This window comes from Mytilus trossulus, chromosome 10, assembly GCF_036588685.1.
Source record: "Mytilus trossulus isolate FHL-02 chromosome 10, PNRI_Mtr1.1.1.hap1, whole genome shotgun sequence".
Lineage (NCBI taxonomy): Eukaryota > Metazoa > Mollusca > Bivalvia > Mytilida > Mytilidae > Mytilus > Mytilus trossulus.
The window spans coordinates 20726908-20745027 of NC_086382.1; the positions used below are offsets into that span (position 1 = coordinate 20726908).

Below are 18120 nucleotides of genomic sequence, written 5' to 3' on the forward strand. Positions count from 1 at the left end.
TATCATAACTGAATAATACATTACATTTATTTAAATAAAACACCAAAGCTGTTTGTTAATTGCTGATGTCTTGCCAGTTTTAAGATAAAATGGTTTTAATTGTTTTGTACATTTTGTGGCGAATATAGAAGAAAAATATAATCAAAACAACAGAAAAATCAGTGTCGCAAAAAGCGAATTTGGGTAAATCAATTCATGCTAATTTGGTAGGAATTTGAAGATTTTTTTTAGCAATGAAAACCGTTCCTAAAAAAATAATATTATTCAAATCTTGAACTTACCATTTACAATATGTTAAAATTGAAAATGGCACACATTGTTGATCCTAAACAAGACAAAATGACAGTCACGTTAATATTTTTTTAAATTCTACAATGCGACATCTTGACAGATTTTAAAAGCAGAAAAGCAAACACTTTGAGTATGAAAGGATGTCTAACCTCAACTACCGTCTGGAAAGATAGACTTCTAGTTTGAACAATTCCCAATCGAAATAGGTCTGTTTACAAATGGTAATTTCACTTCCAGGTTTTGTTGACAAGACAACCAAAATGTCTTGTTTCTTCAAATTAATCTGTTATGTCATGGCTAAAAAATTATCTCCGTTAAATAACACTCTTGAAGGGAGAAAGATGTTTTTACGCATTTGTAAAGAAAGGAAACCATCTGCTGAGACATGATACATTGTTATTAGTAAATAATCGTCGTTAAATTTACTTTCAAATTGTCAAAAATGAATATTACAAGAAACGAAATACCCTGAAGACCAGTAGTCTCACGCAGTGACAACATTAGGGTAATACTTCATTTGGAGTGTGCTACTACCGGCAATGGAATAAAATCAACAACCTTCCAATTCAAATGAACATGGCTGAGCATTGTTACCAACTAATGAAGCGCACAACGGCCTTCCATAGTTGATACAGTCCTTCAAAGTGTGAAGGCTCGCTACATGTCCATATGAATTTGGTTTCTTGTTTGCTAATGAGGGATGAAATTAACAAATCAACTGGATAAATTCTCGTATTTATTTAATAATTATTAAAGATTAATGAAGTCGGAGTTAACTTAATGATTTTCTAAATGATCATTATTCAGTTTCCCGCCAAGATGCGTATTTCATGTCGATAATGGTAAATTGCGGTTTGTTGTCTGCTGCGAGAAAAAATAATAATGTTTGTTTACAGCATGCATGTATTGTCATAATTGTCATATTTCAGAAACGATGATTCTAAATAGCGTTACGAAAAAGGACGAATTTAAATCAGTTTCTTATTTTGTTCAAGAAGGAGATGGTATTTATTATAGAACAGTTCTGTATCAAAATGTCCCAACTTTTTTTTTTTCACAGGAAAGTGAAATAAAAAAAGTTTGAAAAAGGGAATCGTGATACCAGAGTCATATACTACAATTTTAATACAATTAAATGTCTCTGGTGATACATTTTCCGTAAAATTTACTTGGAATTTTTAAGATAAAACCCTCTTTTAAGGATGAACCCTTTTTATTTTATCGACAAAAGATATACAGGTATAAATTACAGCTTAAGAAAATTTCAAAATAAAATAAATTTCACAAAGATTGGTATAAAAAATCAAGACAAAATTGAAAATGAGAACAAAAAGTTTCCCGTAGTATAATTATGCAGTTACGCCTTTCCAAAACATACAAATTGTGACGATTTCCTTCTCTATCATTTCGGTCAAAACGTTCATTTAAAATTATAAAATATTCATTTGTTAAAATCATTGATAGTTGTTAATGGTCTATTGAAATGTCATCTTGACCGTATCTTAATGCTCGTTAAAAACAAAAGAGATATTATTTAATGCAACTTTTTTTACTCAATTTCTTAATCAGCTATGTCTTTTGAGTTTTCATTACATATCAAAATAAAACGTACGACAGTCTATGTAAAAGAAAATAAACAAAAAGGAAAACGAAATAATGTTTTAATCAGTTTAAAAATATCCATATGAAAATTGAAGCGTAAATACCTTTAAAGAATTAAAGACGACCCTATGTCAATGTTAAACTCCTATCGTCCAATGAAAACACAGATAACAACGATATCATATAATTTGATTGATGGGTGTTCGGTTAGTTAGATCCATTTCATTTGTCGTAAACTTTCTTAAGCCAATTAGAAGGTGTGACCGATCCCACTGTTTTAAAATTATGACCAATTTGTAAAAACTGTTGTTAAAATTAGTATCCATTTCGATAAAATTTGGCTCACATAAATATCAAACTTTGCTCGTAAATCCGTGATTTAAAACAAAACGAACTTAATGAACGACGCACCTTTTCACAGTTGCCATAGAATATTAAAATCCTAAAACCACTAAATTCAGTTTTATTTGGGACGTTAAGACACAGTTCCTAAGATCCGGAATAGCCTGTAATTCCTCATTCTCTGTTGTAATTTCGAATGTGACTACGAGTGAAAGTTGAAACATTTAAATACAAGCGGCGCGTGCTTAATCAAGGATACTTTGAATTCGACTTTTTGACACGAATTTGCTAAGAGCTGTAAAGAGGGGTTTTGGTGGAATAAAGCACGTCAAGACGAAAGTGTATATATCAATCTTACTGAAATTTGATATCAGGAAGAAAACGTGCTGAAGACGGAGAAATTTCAAACGTTCTATTCTAACTTATCCAGTTGTTTTATTCATAAGGGAACTTTATCAGTGCTTCCCAAATACTTAGACAAGTCGTGGTACAACCGTGAAGCCGAATAAGTCACGATTCTTCAGACAAGAAAACAATGCTGTTTAGAGGTAAGAGATTTCCTTAATTGATAGTGGAAAATAGATTGGTGTTTATTAATGAGCTAACATGCTGTCAAATGTATTTAATTAATATTCATTTTATCAGCTTCATACAATAGATTATTTGAATTTACTTTGATAAATTTGATCGTTATTTCTCCTCTATAAGAAAAGAGATCTCATACTGCCGTGTTATTGTAAATCTTTTGGTTGTATGCAATAAATTCCTTTAATAAATTTTTCCATAAGTATTTTAACAATGGGTGTATCAATAGGGATTTTTTTGCTTTAGTATTTTTTAGGAAACTTGCATGAGCTATTTTGTTAAATATCATCATTAAGGGGGAGGCTGGTCTCGTATATTTTGGCTGTTGAAGAAACAATTTTGTTCTGAAAAATAGAATTTTACAAAGTAAATACAAATACCTGTAATAATAAATTTACGCATTCTTATATCACCAACACAATTTTTCAAATAGAAATTTTGACACACTTTAAACATTATAAAAACCAAATTTAGCTTCGTATATTTCATTAAGTTTTCAAACACCTGTGCTATCGCTCATCACAGGTGTGAATTTTGACAACATCAAAATATACCGATGTAAAATTTCAATCAGTTTTAATTTTAATCGGACGGAAATTTGATGCGGCAGTTTGATATCTTGGGGTTCTTTTTGTAAAAACTTATATTTTCAATACATTTTTGTCAAAAGTTTAAAATAACATGAATTCTATACATGAATACTATCATCTTTTAAACTTTCAACTTTTAAATTCTTTCCGACAAAAAAGAAATATACATGTAATTTAACCATAAGCCACAAACTCCTATTTCAAGAAAAAATAAATACATCACAAAATACTGGTTGCAATTGTTCATGTTTGCATGAAGCATGAAAATAAAGAAACCGCAAAAGCGAATTCCATTCTATACATTTATTTCCAGAACTTTGTCGGTTTTCTATCGCACACATCATAGAAATCTTCCACTTTTATGAAAATGAATATAAAAAATCATTATATAGAAATAAATGATACCTAGAAGTTCGATATTCAATCAATTAGTTTCCACAACAGTTGATACACACACGGAAACACACACGCCAACGTGTTTTATATACTAGATACACATTAAGAATTATGCATCCAGACAGTGTTTCTCTCAAAGACTTCGCTGATAATTTCTCATGCATGTATAATTAATTTTCAATGTTTCAAATTGAAAAAAGACAAAGAAACTGCAGTCGTACTGAACAAAAATTCAAACAAATTTGTAATGTGTAGAAAAAATATTTTTCCTTATTAGTATTGTTCTTAGAACGCCATTTCCTATTTATTTTTTGCATTTAATGTATGACCATTCATACACTTCGTTCTTTATTCTTTTACATTCTTTATATCTTTCTTATATAAATGAACATTTTTTACTCACTAAATAGTTTGGAAGATATTGGTTAAATTAAGTAAAAGGTTCGGACTTAATTTATTTCTGGATTTACCTTCATCATTTTCGCCAAGAAAATATATATATCGGAAATAAAAAGGTGTCGAATAAAAGACTGAGACAGCAATTATAACAAAGGAAATGTTAAAACCCCAAGTTACAAAACTAACTAAAAAAGAACAATAACGTAAATGCATGCAGCAAATACTGTCTTAGATCGACTTTGGAAGTCAGAAGTTGTATTCTTATTTTATTTCAATATTTCTTAAATGTCACCTCACTTGCGGAACTCATATGCATTCAAAGCTATTAAAAAAAAATAGCGTTTTGGTTTACAAACTTTTAGCTCGTGCTCACCTGAACAAGTATTGTGGGAACTTTTAAAAACGTCATCATATACGTACTTACTATAGATATCTTTTTATTTTGATGGTGAATCAAAATGTCAAGATTTTCAGTTTGAAAGACTTTTAAAAAATGTGTCAATTTTCGTGGGAAATATTATTTCTTTAAGTACTTAAAGCTTAAAAATATATATTAGATATGCATAAAATTGTCAAAAGATACACACAAAGAGGTCGAACCGATGGCCGTGATTAAATTTACACGAAAATATATTATTTTTTTCTGGAAAAAATACATTTCATAATTGATTAACTTCATCAATATAATTTTTTAAAATTGTTATTTTTGAATCATATTTACTTAACCATGGGAAAAGTCAAATAAATCCGTTTACTTTTCTTTGTAAAAACATACCCGTATAAAAATGGTACACAGTTGTGAATTACTCTTTTTTTTTTATAAAAATATAATTGTTTTATGATCCGATTTTTGGCGCGACGGAACGAGCATCAACCATGAAACTTTGATATATTCGAAAAAGCTATTTATTTTTATGAATGATGATGTAATACCCATTCAAAATCATGTTAGTTTTATGTTCATTCAACTAGGATTTAAATAAACTATTATAATAATGAGCAGAGGGGTTTCTTCATACTTAAAAATTAAAATTTTACATAAAATTGAAACTTTTAGAACCCAGTGATTTTTTTTAATCTTCTATAGTTACAAAAGACGTCAATAACTTAAACAAATTGAAATTATGCAGTTTTATGCAGACAGGATTCGCAGTTATGATTTCATTTTTTATATAATTAATGTTAAACTTGCCAGCAAAATAATAAAAATATGCTCTTGTGTAACAAGTCTATTTATATAATTTATATAATTTTCTAACCTAAAATTCAATTATCTACTTATTATTTTAATTTATTCTATGATATTTCTGATGACATATTGAAATTACAGCAATACAGTTCATTATCCAACAAACGAACAACAAAGCATGTTAATTAATTAGTCAAATGACGCGTGTCAGACTCCCAATACACTAATTCAAATGCATTTATGGCATTACACAGCTTCATAACAATTCATTCATAGGATACAAATCATTCGTCTGGCTTTTGTAGAACATGACTGAAGAGAAAATAAAATTATATAATGACAGTATCAATTAGAATATAAGAATCTAAATAAATTATGTTGAAAATATTCATATTATAATTCTACATGAAATTGGTACAGAGGAATTGTTTGAATATATTATTTTCATTTGATCAAGCAAATACTTTCACATAAATCTCCGTTCTTTTTTATAAGTTATATGCCTGTTCAATTCTTCGACATTGTTTTGGTGAACAAATATATCTTATTTATTTTCCAAAATAATATATTTTGCTATCTTCAACATTGATCCCCGATGCATTTTTTTTATTTATTTTTGAACAATTCGACCACCAAGAGTAGTCCTCTAATTTTATTTTATGTGTAATACCGAACTTAATCCGTTTAAAATGACCACTTGAAATCGGATTGAGAGAGCTATTATAACACTTCAAGTTGATCTTCCGGACACAAGACCACTCTAGACTGGCCATCATCATTATTGGAAAACTAGCCAGTATTGTTCCGGACAGTTATATAACACCCGACTCAATAACGGGTAGATATTGTTTATCCGGTTGACAATACGTTAATCTTTTTATAGCGTGAAATTCTAAACTTTTGATATTTTCTAGATAATTTAGCTTAGGCTACTTCAAAGGAAAGATGAATAAAGGTGAAAATGATGTCTTAATAAAGATTTTGTTTACTTATCCGTTATCGTTAACATAAACAAATATTCAATAAAAGCTCATCGGCAGCGAAACTCAAATCAAATTCTAAAATTTAAACTACACAAGAAAATAATTTAATTACCGAAAGGATATTGTCCAGTTATTTACAGGTGGCAATGAGTGTCCTTCAAACTGAAATCTTAAAGTAATACACTTAAGTTCAACCTATCTTGAAATTTTAGTTAGTTTTTGAAAAATAATTGAAACATACTCATGTATTTTTTAACAAAAAGTTAAAGGCATTTATATATATATTTAATACACACATCAAACATATGTATTTGTTTTGATTTTTTAGAAAACACCTTTTAAAATATATATCTGATTAAAAATTTCAAGTATGACGGCACTTGTCAATTTCTAATAAAATTGGTGAGAAAATTTAGATCAGTTATGAATTTTTCACAATAGATCATATGTATCAACAGAATAGAACTGTCAAACTGGGACAAACCTGCCTACCTAATTTATAAATACAGGATTTCATTTCAATTGACAAATGCGTACATCTCTTAGACGTAGCTTTCCAATTCATTTCAATTCATCGAGTGTCAGTTTTACGGCAGAATAAAATACGCTAATTTTCGCTCGATTTGTTACATTGGATATGCACTCCAGGCCACGAATACATTATGAACAGGACAGAAAATTTGAATTAATGAAACAACTTTATCTAAATTTCACGCAGTCGGTTCTCAGGTAAATACATAGAGCCAAGGATGATGTCGGTGAATGGCTTAGGTGCACATTCGAAAACATATGATTAAAATTTAATAATTATAAAACTATTTTTAAATAGCATGCCAAAAGAAAAAAAAATATAGTATTTGATAAAGTTTCAGTCCAAAAGTACATAGCAGTCTTTTTGATATCTTGGAAGATGATAGGATTCATTTGAAAAAGTTGATGTAAATTATTATTTTTTAATTTAAAAATGACGTTGAAGAAACGAGTCTAATGACTTAGTGTTTGATATTCGTATGAAGCTACATATTTATTATAACCAAATTATGACCTTCGTCATTGTTTTATTCTTTGCTGCTGATTTGAATTTATTTTTCAATAGCCTATGTATTTAAATACATCATTCTTTAATACACTTTTCCTTTTGATTCGTAAGTCATTGTTTTTTTCCGGCACCGTTAGATAACACGGGTGAACACAAGAAAACACTATTCTCAATACAAGGGCGGATTCAGGCTTTATAAATGCGCGAGAAGCCTTATTTTTTTCCCTATTTTCTTAGGGTTGAGGTTAAGAAAAAGGGAGGTGTACGCCCTAGACGATTTCCTTGATCCGATCCTGATTTATATACCCACCGTTATGCTATTTCCGTTTTTTTTCTTGGGTTTTCTTATTAATTATTCACCAATTTATTCCTATTGTCCATCCTTTTGTGAGTCTTAAATGATTTAATAATTTATTCTATCAATAAACCAAATTGTGAAATTAAGCTGAAATCAAGTCAAACCACAACAAAACTAAACACGACTGAGTCAGTTTACTTCCGTTTTCTTTGGGACGAAACAGATTTAAAATTCTTACGCCTTTTGAGGACATTTTTAACGTGGAAATATTTATAAGATTTACAAGTAAAAGGCAAACGTATTTGTCAAGACTTCTAACGCTTATACCATTAAATATTCGAAATTTAAAAAACGAGATGTTTACAAAAGAGAAGTGCTTTCATTTAAGCAAATATCAGTAGAAATATTTTGAAATTGACATGAAAGTGTTTATTGCATGTACGTTTCACCTTTCCTCGATTACAAGACAAAGATATAGATAACTGGACTGATAAATATGTTGGAATTATAATGTATATTTCAGTGGAGTTATGAAAGACAAATCCAAGACGGCGGCAAGATCAAGAAGAGAAAAAGAAAATGCAGAGTTCTATGAACTCGCCAAATTATTACCTCTACCATCGGCTATTACGAGCCAGTTGGACAAAGCCTCCATAATAAGGCTATGTACCAGTTATTTGAAGATGAGGAGCGTTTTCCCAGATGGTAAGTCAATATTTTACCTTTTTCTTATTTGTTGAATCAACTTGATTGAATTTAGTTTTAATTCTCGTCCAGTGACAAACATTACAATGCATTTATGACAATGGTCCATTAAAAGATAAAATAAAACGATAACGGCCAGGAATAAAATAAAGACTTTTCAAAATGTCTTCGGATAAATAAGAACCTGTTGTGTAGTGTAAACACGTGTAAGGTTTCTGGCAAAGGAGATGTTGATTTCTTTGTCGCAGACAATATAATATGTGTTTATGGCAATGCTGATATTAGGAGTTAATATTCCATTTTTAGATACAGCGTTAAGTAATTTACTCATTTCTAAAAATAATTTATACCATTGTATCCGTTATTCATTTTTATCATGGTTCGTTATATTCTAAGTTAAGGTTGTTTATTGTAGCAGTTAAACACCTCTTGTCAAAAACACTATATATAATTATTTAAAAAAAATAAGAGCAATTTATATAATTGATATCCGTAAGAAATTCAAACTTGAACACTACAAAAAATATTCTCATCGAAATAAATGTTTTCGAATGTATACGGAAAGAAATTCAAATATGAACGAAATACATGTGAAGTATCGGCTTAGCATATTTTAATTCTGTTTACAACAAAAAAAAAAGTATGCAATACTAATATATTTTAAAGGTAAGAAGACGACTAAAACAGTATGTTATTTTATAAGATATATATGCATGTTCAAAAACTTTATTCTGAACATCTAAATCACTAGTATATATCTGATGTCACAACGACCTCGACCTTCAATCTCAACACAATTCTGTTTATAGTTCATTCGTACCATATCCTAGCAAGATAAAACATGAAAATAAAACTTTGATTCCATTTATTTACAAGTCGTCAAGTAAATGTCAAAGTACTCTGGTCTCTTGTTCTTTTTGAAATTTTAAAATTTGTATTTGAATTAACATTAAAAAAAATCTGCTTTAATGAGGACATATAAGTTTAACCAGTTTCAATCCCCTTCATGATATTCAAATAATTTTTGAAATAGATTCCCTATTAAATGTCATTCATCCTATATGATTTTTGTAAAAGCTAATATTTACCAACAGAACGAGGCTTCGGAACTAAAAATACAGTAGTCAATTAGACGATGGGCAAAGAAATAAAGAGCAAATATCATCGACAAATATAGAGAACGTTGGAACGGAAACATAGCATTCAATTTCAGTTCTGTCAACAGACATTGAGAGTAAAATTCACACCTATGAAAAATCACTTTCAGATCAATGTTTATTACGATAAGATGATGAATTTCGTGGGTCACTGACAGATGGGACTAAAGGTCGTTGGTCCGAAGTCGGTCACCAACAGATAAAGGTCTACGACACATGTGGCTATACCCACGCTTCTTATACTGACCCTTCTATTTATATCAGTACATGATACCCCAGTACCAGTACCTACTGGTCCCGCTACTGGTATAGAGTAAATGCATGTTCCTATATAAATGTTATATAAGAAAAAGACTGCCACAAACAGAGTGCTGTTTGGTACTATACATCAATTGTTTCTCCTGGTCAGATATTTTATATATTGCCCTTCGAGTCTATAGTGGAGAGTTATATCTCTTGCATCAAAACAAAACTTATCCTGCATCCCGGATTGCATAGTGTAATATCAGCCTAGCTCCCTGAAGTAATTTGTTTAACCAGGATTTCTAAATTTTCAAATAATTAGAATTTTAAAATTTATCTGGTTAATAATAAGTTACTGCCCTAACATACAAAAAAGGCACATAAGGGTGTAGCCATTTTCAATGTCGTATATCTATCGCTCTAACTGTTGACCCTGGAACTATGACGCGGAAATCTAAGTCGTGACAGAATGCTAGAGAGTCTTTGTTTATAATCCAACAGTTACGTCATTCCTGTCTCAGTAAACAAGGCTTACAGGAGAATATTTGGAAATAAACAAACTAAACAACCGTACATACTTTCGAAAGTTTCTCTATTTTATTTTTTAACAAATAGTTGAATATCATTAATGTGGTCATTTATATAAATTTCCTGCTTACAAAACTTAGATTTTTTCGAAAAACTAAGGCTTTTCTTATTCCAGGCATAAATTACCTAAGCCGCATTTGGCACAATTTATTGGAATTTTGGATCCTCAATGCTCTTCAAATTTGTACTTGTTTGGCTTTATAAATATTTTGATATGAGCGTCACTGATGAGTCTTGTGTAGACGAAACGCGAGTCTGGCGTACTAAATTATAATCCTGGTACCTTTGATAACTATTTACACCACTGGGTCGATGCCACTGCTGGTGGACGTTTCGTCCCCGAGGGTATCACCAGCCCAGTAGTCAACACTTCGGTATTAACATGAATATCATTAATGTGGTCATTTATATAAATTTCCTGCTTACAATCTTTGATTTTTTCGAAAAACTAAGGATTTTCTTATCCCAGGCATAGATTACCTTAGCCGTATTTGGCACAACTTTTTGGAATTTTGGGTCCCCAATGCTCTTCAACTTTGTACTTGTTTGGCATTATAAATATTTTGATATGAGCGTCACTGATGAGTCTTGTGTAGAATAAACTTTAATAATAATCCTGGTACCTTTGATAACTATTGTCTATGATGCGTGTATTTGAAGAAAAAAATATTTATGATTTGACAAAGGAAAAAAGGGGCCACAAGTGGGACATTTCTACACTATTTAAAAACTTGGCATTTGTAAAACTGTGTTTCTTCACCTCTATTTTTGCAGTCAGAAATAATAAGAAGATGAATCATCATAAAATTATAAACTAAATAGAAACAAGGTTGTAAAATTATTTCCCCCTCTCCTCCTCAACCAATAAACAGTATTTGTTGTTGTATTTACTAGGGAATAGGTTAGGGTATAAAAGATAAATCAACATTAAAAGAATTAAAAAATAATTGGCCATTTTCAAAAAGAAATAAATTAATTCAAATGGTTTATTATTCATTTCTTTTTATATACGTGTATATAGGTGTAAACCACATACCATCACGTTGATTGTGTGGTAACTGTCAACTGTTGACCTTTATTGATATTGTGGGCATCTTAGTAAATTAAAAATGAAATGCACCAACGGTTCATCTTGTTCATTTGTCCGTTTTGTCTTCCCCTTTCTTCTCTTGCGGTTAACTAATATTTTTTTCATTGCATCGTATTTTATTAGAATTTGATTTGCCGATACCAATCATGTGGTGTTTTAAAATGATGTTTTATGTCCCAGTAAAACGCAAGATCTGTGAAGGTAAAATAAAAATATAAGCACTTAGTATACAAATTAACAAGAAATATATACGAACATTGTGAACAAGAATACTGTTCAAGAAGAGAACTTTTAAGAAAAAGAATTATCGAATCAGTATAATTATAAAAGTAACATTGATGGAAAAACAAAATGTGTTTTTTTTTAGTCTCGGGTGTTCTTGAAAAAGGTTGTAATCAGAACCAATCATTTAGATATTCATGATAACATATAAGAACCAAATTTTTTAAGATGTGGGGGAGGGTCATTAAAATTGTTTAAATTTTCAAAAAGTCATCAAAAGTCAGGTCGTTTGTCGTTTTATTTATGCACGTTAAACGTATCGACCTTTAACCTGTATATGTAATACTTTCTCAATGTTGTATGCTGTTTCCGCTTCACCAGCGTGAATCTACAGTTGCGCAATGAACCACATAAAATACAGCTTTTAATAAATGTGCATACAAATTGTATTTAGTTCTGCATGGTCACCACAATTAATTAATATATGTAGATAATATCAAAAATCAGAAAAGTGGAAAAAAAAACCAATTAAGGACAATCTCGCAACTCGTCACCAACCACAGAGCTGTTACGTCCTAATCGAAGGGATACCTGCCCTTTACAAAAGGGGCGCTCTTTGGTTAGCACTAATATTATCTCATTGACTGCCTACACAGGGAGGAGACTTGTTTATGTGTTTAGCCTGGTAACAGATGGAATTCTGTTCAATTTATTATTATCTTTATATTTAACCTTTTAAACTTTCACTTTAAATCTTGAGAACCGAATGCACATTTTGTTTTCACATAATTTTATTACCTGCATCTTCATCCTTGTATTGAAAGTGATTAACTTCAAAAGTCCATGTACGTTTTTGTATTTTATCCTACCCGTTGATACATGGTGCTGAGTTCTAAAGTTTCATCGCCTTTGATGACAATCTACAGGAGCTTATAGCTTGTTGTTAATTCTTATGCTGGTACAAGGTTTTGTTCATTAAACGATGCTTTCACTTCTGTAATAGAAAGTAATCGAGGCTTCCTATTTTAATAACCACTTGTTGACTGCAGGTATTGATTTGTGTTCAAAGAAAATGGGCCACCCTCTAGCTACATGTAATATTTGTAAAAAAGTAATATGATGCAATTCTCACTGAAACAAACACTCCAGCCCACCCAGAAACGTGATATGCAAACCAACATATAAAACAGTAAAGACCCAATCAGCGAGAAAAGAAAAAAAAAACAAATCAACATGTTTTTTAAAAAATGCGTTTGTATCTGAAATTCCGAATAGCTGTATATATAAAGCATCGTCCTTCTTTGACAAAAACAAAAGAAATCAAAAATATACATGTATACCAATTTGGTTTTTATCAACTACAAGTAATATCAGAATCCCTGCAGGTTTATTATCTATATACACGTATTTTCATTTAAAATCTGTTTTTTTGGATTGATGAATGTGTGCATTCAGTTTTGAAATCTATTGATGTGGATTGTCTTATTTGTAACATGCTTTAAATCTCTTTTGTGGATTGAATATAATGTTTCTTTGTTTGAATACTATTTTGTGGATTGACTAATAATTTTTCTTGCTTGGAATCTCTTTTAAGGATTAACTACTTTGTACCTTGACTGAAATCTCTCCTGTGGGTTGACCAATTTGTCTTGTTTGAAAACTCGTTATTTGGACTGCCCAAATCTTGTTAAGTGAATTTGAGATTTTCAAACTAACTGAGGCCTTGTTGTACTTTCTTCTTGCTTAAATTGTGTGACCATAACATTCTTAATGGGATTTCATATTATCTTGTTTGTTTCCTATTTAAAGCATTGTACAAAAATCTCATTTGCGGGTTTTATTCCGTCTTTGGTTCTTTTATCTAATCCTAATTAACGAGAACATTGAAATTTGCATTTTGTTTTTGTTTATTAATGCCCTATAAGAATATAATTATTATAAATGACGTCTTACTTTTTACATATATTGCGCGTTTGTAAAGCAAACGGAAGAATGATATTAACTATCCAGAAGTTGCATTGCCTAAGATCTATATTGTTACTGAAATTTTATGCTGGATACAAAATGTAAGGTTTCATGTCGATTTTGAACAGAATATGATGATGGCAATTGGTACTTAAAATGAGCCATGAAATAAATAATTCTCGGCTCATAATGTTCAGAAAAAAGAAAAGTATTTACAGCGTGTAAACAGATTTAAAGGATATGCTTAAAAAGTGTAACTCGGTACTTTTATTACCTTTTTTTAGGGATCACGGTCCTAGACGTCTTTAACGAAGAATTACCATTATGCTATTTATCGATATTCTCGATAGAGCTTACTTGTTGGAAAGACAATACCGTTTTTTAAGTGCTTCATATTGAAAATTGTATTTTTTTTTGACATATTCTAACAGTGTGTTTGAATTTCCAAAGGAAAATACAAAAAAAAACATAAAACAACAGAACACATTTTCAGATTGAATACAAAAATGCTCACAGGCCACAGCAAATTATTTTCCCCCTTTTTCCATGTGTATATTGCTTCCAAATTTCATTATTTCAATTTAATTTAACTAACAATGCACTCAATTGGTTGAATAAAATCTTTTCTTTATTATAAACCAATCCGAGTAAAGAAAGTTCTGTAACCATAAAACATCATTTTGTTTTTCATTGACTGAATTCCACTGCGCTTGCCGCAGAATTAAACCATAAGTCATTTCTGAGTACGTTTTGTGTTTACGTTTTTTTTTCTAAACTAACATGGAAGAAAACGATACAAATGCATGTCATTAATATTAATGAAGGGCATTCAATTGTTGCTCATGAATGTATCATTCCATCCCATAATCGTTCACTGAGCAATATCCGGTTTTCATTTAGGAGAGCTCTTTTGTGAAAAGGTATGTTATGTGTATGCATTTAAACACCTGGTGTAAACAAATGCACAGGATCACCATTCGTTTCGATACATAGTCTGGAAATTTCACATTTTAGAAAACAATCCTTTAACAATTTGAATTTCTCTAACCATTGAATAACACAAATTTTCGACATGTGGGTTCATTTTGAACGGGTCGTTCTTTTTAAATGTAAGGTTATAATGGGACGGATTATCGCATTATAGACTTGTCTTCTTTATTTACATTTCAAACCTTTAAAGTAATAAAACACTCGTGAATGACCACCTATGAGACACCTGCGAATATCTTAAATAAAAAAGAGGCTTAGAATGGGAAATCTGTGCAGTAAGTTGGGAATTTACCAAGCCACTTTCCCTAATAGTGCCTTTCAAAATTACCGTTTATACATAGTAAAATAAAAACATGTCAAAAATCCATATTTTAGGGTTTTGATTTATAAATGTGGGTAAGTACTATCTTTAAATAGACAAAGAAAACACAAATGACGATATGTATCTCCTATATTCAATATTATGATTGCCATTCATCTGTGATTGACAGTTTTGTTTTGACTTATCCGACTCAGATTGCCGTTTCATTTTGACATTCAGCTTGTTGCCAAACTTTTATATGCATACATTTATTTATTGATATTGGATTAGAATATTTAAAACAAGAAAAACGAAACTATACTTGTCGACAGATGACTTAATTTTTCATTACATCGGAGAGTAATACTTGACATAGCCTTTCTCTATCTCCTTAAAAAAAAGAGTTTTCTGTGCAAAGAAAATGAATAAAAGATATATTTTGAGCAGTCAAATTGTATTGACCGTATATATTCATATGTGATATACAGTCACTGACCGTATATCACCTTGTTTAAGATGTATGTTTCTACTGGCATCCATTACTTATATGTGTGCACACCTTATCAATTGATTATTTGCTTTTTACACAATCCCGGAAACGTGTATGTCATTGAAAATTGCACACAGGCACTGTCTCAGAAATTTTTTTTCCTGTATACCTTATTATAATACAATAAAGTACATAGAATAACAATGTCTGAGACAAGTGCCTGTGGAATAGCATGGCAAATTACGGAGATTTTACCTTCATATTACATTTTGCACAAGTTAAATAAGTGTGGTTTTTTTTATTCATACTTGATTTTTTTCCCAATAATTTTTTTTTTTACAAAGGGGTGTATTTTGACTGAGAATTAATTGTGATCAGCATTACAATCGAGCGAAAGTTTTTTGTCAGTAGGGAATCCTGGTTGTCTCTTTTTCGATATTGTGGTCTTGAACTCTGCTCCTTTGTTCTCCAGGGGGTTCCAGTGACGTCAAAAGTTCAAAATGATACAGCCTCTCGTCACCTTTGATCTATGAGGAACTTTGTTGAAATCAACACATATGTTTGTATCAATAAACAAATAGAAATTAACACCTCGAACGTGACCAAACGCAAAAAGATCATCTATATGCTACTTTCGGGTTGTATCTGTTCTTTTTGCACCTGGCTTCTGTCATTAATCACACATAGAGAAAATAATATAATAAAAATAATAAAGTAGCGGATGATTTTTTAAGATCGGCATTGTCAATTTTAAACATGTGATGGTAACGCAAATGTAAAGAAAGATAAAAATGCAAGCTGGTTTCTATTAGAAAGTATATATGCTCGATACATAGTAAGGAAACATCAGTGTTACTTTAAACGGCATTGTAGCTTGTATTCGAGTCAATTCGAAAGAGTAAAAGAGGAGACCGTCCCTGGCTATTATTTAGTTTTCAATACACATGCATGCTTCATTCCGATCCATGAAAATCAGTTTAAATTTCATCACAATTAATGTACCGTTTATACCCACATAAATCACTACGCATTTTTGCGATATTTGAGCAAGGTTATAACCTACAAATTCATTACTTCTCAAAGGCTTTTTAATTTCATATAAAAATGATAAGAATGATTATAACTTGAAGTCTGAATTGCTGTGCATCAACTTTTATCTTAAGAACAGGCCAGTAAGCTGTTTTCATAACATCAAAACATATTACATGCCATATAAATTATTTATCACTTATCATATAATGAGCAATTTTCTTTCTTCAAAAACGCAAATTTTTATTTATGTGTTAAATCACTCTCATATTTTGAATTTTTGTAATGTAATACATGTTAATATAAGAAGTACAAGTTCAACGAAGGACAGATTTCCGTTCAAGAGCTTGTCTTTTCTGGATCAGGAAAATACGTATAGTTATACTATTATCGTATTGTTGTTGAAAATTTCTGCTGAATTTTCAACTTTCAGTATAACAGTTCAGTAGGTTTTTTCCTCTCAAGTCTTGTATTGAAAAAAATATGTAAATAATATTATCATGGCTGTAAGTGGAAAATATTTCTATAGAAAGTCAGTATTTAAATGCATTCAGTACAGACTTATTCCATTCTATTCTGATGCTGTGCATTCTTTTCGTTTATAATTTTCATAATTTCAAAATTGAGGAAAACATGTGGAAATTTTTACTTTTCTCTACGCATAATTCTCGGCGTATTGCTGTACTTGGTCATAAGTTTTTATAATTGTCTATACCAAATTAAGCTTTCAAAAAAGCACAGTTTGGTATTCGACTTAACATAAAATCAACCATTTTCGCAATTAGATCGGATTATATGGAAAATAAAAAAATCAGATCAGTATTTATTGCAACATTGTAAAATTGCCACTGAGCACAACATAGATTCTTCGATGAAATTTTTTTTAAATTATTTAGTTTAAAAATATTTTTAAAATGTTATATAGAAAATGTTTAACATTTTCCACAAAGAAAAATGTGCTGGTCCTACCTCGAATTTTATATATCTCAAAAGATATTTTGAAATTCTAAAATGGTCCAATGGAACCAAATTAAATTTTATAGAATTTTCAAAACGCTTTCGCAGGCTTCTTCTTTCTTTGGGTTTAAATTAATCAAAATACAAAACCAACTTTTAACCACACGGTTTTCAAAATTTTAAAATTTTGCATGATACAGGGATATACACAAGTATCCTTCGTATAAGACCAAACTCCTGGAACCCAGTTAATGGAAGTTTACTTTGAAAAAATAGAATAAAATGACACTATTTTATAGCCTACATCAAAGAAACTTGAATTATATATTTTATGGTAAACATTATATATTTATCATAAAATCAATGAATAATACAAAAACCTATTTTATGATACAGTGTCGGCGAACATGTAAAAGTCAAATATGTCTGTTTATAGGGGTTGCTTAGTTTATTCTAAATTATTACAAGCATATTTAAGGCTATTTATCTTGAACTATATCAACTCTCATACCGATTTTTTTTGGTAGCCTGTATGACAGAACTGGACACCTTCATCTCATTTTGACAGAGCATTAATTCAAAAAAAGAGAGAGAAAAAAAGACGTATAACTTCTATAATAATTGTGAAATTTATTTAATCATTACTTTATTGAATTTTGATAACCTGCA

General features: G+C 30.3%; 1 protein-coding gene across 1 annotated transcript in view; it reads left to right on the forward strand.

The window, feature by feature from the left end:
- Positions 1-2098: 2098 nt before the first annotated feature.
- Positions 2099-18120, forward strand: part of LOC134687035 (single-minded homolog 2-like) — a 35047-nt gene continuing 19025 nt past the window's right edge. Inside the window, exons 1-2 of the mRNA XM_063546978.1 lie at positions 2099-2783; positions 8238-8419. Of these exons, the coding sequence (XP_063403048.1) occupies positions 8245-8419 (175 nt within the window). The 5' untranslated portion in view covers positions 2099-2783; positions 8238-8244. The remainder of the gene's footprint in view (positions 2784-8237; positions 8420-18120) is intronic.